General features: G+C 47.9%; 1 protein-coding gene across 1 annotated transcript; it reads left to right on the plus strand.

The window, feature by feature from the left end:
* Positions 1 to 867: 867 nt before the first annotated feature.
* On the plus strand, positions 868 to 4845 carry LOC108976056. The gene has a single exon (XM_018944967.1). The coding sequence runs from the start codon at positions 991 to 993 to the stop codon at positions 4027 to 4029; it is 3039 nt and encodes a 1012-aa protein (XP_018800512.1). The 5' UTR covers positions 868 to 990; the 3' UTR covers positions 4030 to 4845.
* The last annotated feature ends 439 nt before the right edge of the window (positions 4846 to 5284 follow it).

Below are 5284 nucleotides of genomic sequence, written 5' to 3' on the forward strand. Positions count from 1 at the left end.
TTAACGTAGAGCGGGGTGTAGTAGGCGCAGCAGCGACACACAAAGCAGTCTCTACATAAAGCACACAGCGCTCAAGCGAGTATATTATACTTTCCGGCATTTGGTTATGACGCACGTTTGTCAAATGAATCAATTTACATTCTAAAAGTGTCGCTGGACAAAGTGCAAAGCAGCAAAAATAAAGCGGAGGCCAGCCGGAAGAAAAACGACATAAAACTGTCGACATTATCGAGGCTTGTCCATTTGTAGGTCACTCACAAATGCCCACAAGCAGGAATACCAGATTTTGATTATCAACCTAATTTGAACACCAGGCAGACAGACAACGTGCTTGACGTAAATGTGATTAGACTTGAGCGCACTGAATGGTTGACGGCCACGTGGTAGCATAAAAGAATACAACAAAAGCTATTGACGCGGGAAGTAATGGCGATCATGATTAGTAATTTGACAGTTTAAATGAACTGCAGGCACGCAGTCGGCAACGAAGTAGCGGCATTTAAGGGAATAAATAAAAAAAAATTAAATAAAAAACTTGAAACCCGTCATTGAGCGCTGACAAGTGGAGTGGGATATTATTGTTGCTGAATACCGTTAGACAAAGAGCCGTATTAATGCACTTACGCAGACAAATGCTAATAAAACCCAGACCATGCCTTTAATGGCTGGCTTTAGACTATGAGAGAAAGAAGCAAAAATATTACAACAAAAATAGAACTACAATAAAAATAAATTTTCAACAAAAATCACAGAACACACCACGACTGGTTAGAAAACTAAACGCTTAGTGGTGAAAAGCACAAGCGGCACAACTGCGTAGCATACATTTAGGAGTAGACAAAATAAAGCGGCATGCACACCCAAACACGCACTTGCTGACACTACACACACACACACTACCGGCTGCATACCGCGAGGTGCACATACATGCTCGTACACAGCTAGCGACTAAAGCAGAGTGCACGTAATATTAGCAACAACAACAACACAATGCGCCAACAATCAACTGCCCGCCTCTTACTGCCCATCACGCTGCTAGTGTTGGCCAATTTTCGCCTTGCACTAACCTGCCCCGCGGAAGTGTGCGCCTGCAAGTGGAAGGGTGGCAAGCAGACGGTCGAGTGCGGCGGCAAGGAGCTGCCGAACATACCCGAGGGCATGGATCCCGGCACGCAAGTGTTGAACTTCTCGGGCAATAGTCTGCAAGTGCTGCAAAGTGAACGCTTTCTACGCATGGATTTGCTGAATCTACAGAAAATCTTTCTATCGCGCAATCAGCTCATACGCATACACGAGAAAGCCTTTCGCGGTCTGACCAATCTCGTGGAGTTGGATTTGTCGGATAACTCGCTGCAAAATGTACCCACCGAGACGTTTCAAGACTATAGTTCGCTGATGCGTCTCTCGCTAAGCGGCAATCCCATACGCGAGCTGAAGGTGTCGGCTTTTCGGCATCTCTCGTTTCTGACAACGCTCGAGCTGAGCAACTGTCAGATCGAGCGTATTGAGAATGAGGCCTTCATTGGCATGGACAATCTGGAGTGGTTGCGTTTAGATGGCAATCGCATCGGTTTCATACAGGGTCAGCACATACTGCCCAAATCGCTGCATGGCATCAGTTTGCAGAGCAATCGCTGGATGTGCGATTGCCGTTTATTGGATCTGCATATGTGGCTCAACAACTATGTGACGCCACAGGTCGAGGAACCCAAGTGCGTGGAGCCGCCGCGACTGAAAGGGCAAGCGATCAAGACGCTGAAGAAGGACGAACTGGCTTGCTTGCCAGAGGTCACACCCTCATCGACGTACACGGAAATCTCGGAGGGCCGTAATATGTCGATAATGTGCGTGGTGCGCGCTATACCCGAGCCGCAAGTATTGTGGCTCTTTAACGGTCAAGTGATGACCAATGACAGTCTAATTGATAATCTACATATGTACTACTATATTGATGAGACGGGCAGCGCCGAGGAGAAGCGCAGTGAGATTTTCATCTATAATGTAGGACCCGAGGATAATGGCACCTTTTCGTGTGTGGGCAAGAATGTGGCGGGCATAACTTTCAGCAACTACACGCTGCGTGTTATCATCAAAGAACCGCCTGTGGTGAATGAGGTGTCCTTTCCACGCGACTACATGAACTATATCATCGCTAGCAGTACGGGCGCCGGCGTCATATTTGTTGTGCTGCTTTGCACGATAGTGATTAAGTGCAAACAGCGTCAGCCGAACAAGCGCAAGAAGTGTGCCAATGGTGGCTCGGTTACCAATGTGGTTGGCGGTGGTGCACACGCTACAGAGAGCAGTGGCAACGAGACGGGTTTGATGAAATGCTCGTCCATACTGAACGATGGCGACTCACTGAACGGCGGCGCGGGACTATTGATGGCTGAGGGCATGACGCCCACCAAGTTGTGTAAAGAGAATGGCGGCGTCATTATGGGCGGCCAAATGCAACAGAATTTACTGCTCTACGCGCCCGCGCACTATCAACAGCAAACGGCCAACAGCGCGGTGCTGGGCGATGGCGGGCAGACGCTGCAGTTGAGCGTTAGCATGGCTAGTGCGAGCGGTACGCCGCCGCCAATGTTAGTTGGCAATGCTGTCAGCTACTGCTCGCCGCCTTCATCGGTACGCAATTACGCGGAGAAGAATCCAGATTTGGTTAATGACGCTGAGAGCGTTAAACATGGCAAGCTGAAAACAACAGCGTCCTTTGACGCAGACTACGATGCGGCCAGTGATTGTTCGGGGCCATGTAGCATACAGGGTATGTCGACGACGCCGGTGCAATTCGACAACTGCTACCAGCTGGCACCACAGTATGGCTCACAGATAATACGGCCGGCAAACATGCAGCTGAATACTGCTGCAACAGCGCGCTTTGGCGCCATGACGACATTGCCGCGTGGCATGCAATTGAAGACCGTAATGAACAGCTTGAGCGCCGCACCGGCGCCACAACACCAAGTGGACGTGCACTTGAATCCAGTATGCTTCCTGGGTCAGGATGGCTTTGCTTATGATTACAGCAACGCGCACTTGCAACAGTCGGCGCCTCCACCACCTTCGCATCATCACCTACAGCTGCAGCCGCAACATTCGTTGGGCGCCGAATCCGCAAACGCACAACACATGCAACAGCAAAACTTCTACCGCACTCTACCACACAACCGCGCGCACAAGCAGCAGCAATTCGCCGCGTCCGCTGCGAATCCGGGCATGCGTTACAGTCTGGAGGCGGAGTTCTTGCAGCGCTCCGGCACGCCAACCTACGACAAGTATATGCCCAATGTGCGCTTCACAGCCGAGGGCTACCCACAAACACAACAACAGCATATAGTGCAGTACCCGTCGCCACCGGATGGCTACAAGAGCAGCCAAAGCCCCGCGCCCAGCCTCCATGACGGCGGCGCGGTAAGTGGCGCGGGTGGCGTCGCTTCCACAATATCGAATGCCACATTTCAGCAGTGGCCACCCTGTTTGCCTGGCTATCATGTGCAGGCCATACGCTATCCGCCGACCATTGTCGGCGTATTAAGCCCACAGGCGCATATGCAACAACAGCAACAACAACAGCAGCAGCATATGCTGCAACAGCAACAGAAGTCAACGCCAACAGTTGTGTTAACACCAAATGGACCAACAAATCAAACACAAGTGCCCACATCAATAACAACAACAGCGGTCACGGCTATGGCCACAGCGAGCACCAACACGTGCGGCACCACGTCCGCGTCGACCGTCGCAAAACGTTGTGCAGCTGCGCAGGCTGACGCTTCCACCATACCCGAATGCGATGAGAACGACGTTTCACCCACCACATCGACAGCGGCCAGCAGCAGTAATGACGGCAGCAGTAGCAGCGCCACCACAGTAACCATATCTGCAAGCAACACGACGGCCACCACGGCGGCCACAGCAACTGCCACCGAAGAATCCTCAAAGCTGCGGCATTTAAACGGCCCCTTGGCGGATAGCCCAGACGAAGGCTATGTGGGTGATTCACACGAAGGCTCCGATATATGACGACGCGGCGCTAATGGCAGCTGCGCGAATGCACACGGCAAAGCGGGCGGCAGCAGTTGTAGTGCGGTCAAAATGGACGACTCGGTCGCACTGTAGAATGGGCACAGCCAAAAGCATATGTTGCGTGAGTAGCTGGGTGAGGAATTAAATTATGTGTGAATACATACACACGTATGTACATACGTGCAGGCTTCAGCTTCACGCGCTGTAATTAGGTGTGAAATGAGGTTGGTCAAGTTCTATAGGCTGCGCTGTTTAGCTCATTGCTTGCATATTAGTTGACAATTTTAATCACGGTAATAATAAAGGGTACATTCAAAAGTACATTAGCATTTTAATAAAACTTGTAGTACTACTTATCAGCTAGCCTTAACCATTGCAGAGTTTCCAAATCATAATCTTAGTACTAACACAGCTACTCCATCTGCTGTCTTCTCTACCAAGCTTAGCTAAAAATCGTTGCAATGAAGGAGGAGTAGATGCAAATTTTTCCAGCCAAAGTGTCTCATCATCTCCCGACTGCTCTCATTTGCCATTAAAGTGAAGTTTTTTTTTTATATTTTTTGTTTTTCTTTGTTACCTTACTCATTTCCTCTTACTTGCGCTTCGTTCTTCGTGGCCAGTCAAGCGTTAAATTAAACGACAGCTTTATATTTTTTCCATTTCGATACCTGTCGCAAGCTCTCATTGTGTCCGTATGCTGGACGTTTCCACTAGCAATAACAGCTTTTATTGATTTCAATTAACAGCCACCATAGAGTACGCCAGGCCAGTTATGGAAGAACAAGGTAGTCAGAAAACAAAAAATATGTTAATTTTTTCCCGGAATAATTTTTTATTTTTATTTTTTTTTTGTGTTTTTAATTTGATGGTTAAGCTTTAGTAGGTGACAGCTGACATGATGTGCAAGTATTGCAAAAAAATGTTAATTAGTAATTTTCTTTGTCATATGTGACCTGGTCTGCGGAAACGAGGCTTAGGTGTCAAAAAATCCAAAAAATCAATTTTCACTTTTTAGTTGATTCGGATGGAAGATGAGATTTTTATTTAACAGCTGTTTCCCAGAAAACTAGTTTCGCACGTTAGCTCGCTTTTCGTAGACCAGGTCACATATAGGTCAAAATGAGGACTAAAAACCTACATTCTATTGTAAATTTCTTATTGAAATCACTTTTTTTATGTGATCAGGTGGCATCCTTTAAAAATATTAATTATTTAATAACATTCTGTTAAAAAATTCTGTTTTTAAATTATT

Source organism: Bactrocera latifrons, unplaced genomic scaffold (genome assembly GCF_001853355.1).
Source record: "Bactrocera latifrons isolate USDA-ARS-PBARC rearing strain unplaced genomic scaffold, ASM185335v1 scaffold_72, whole genome shotgun sequence".
NCBI classification, from domain to species: domain Eukaryota; kingdom Metazoa; phylum Arthropoda; class Insecta; order Diptera; family Tephritidae; genus Bactrocera; species Bactrocera latifrons.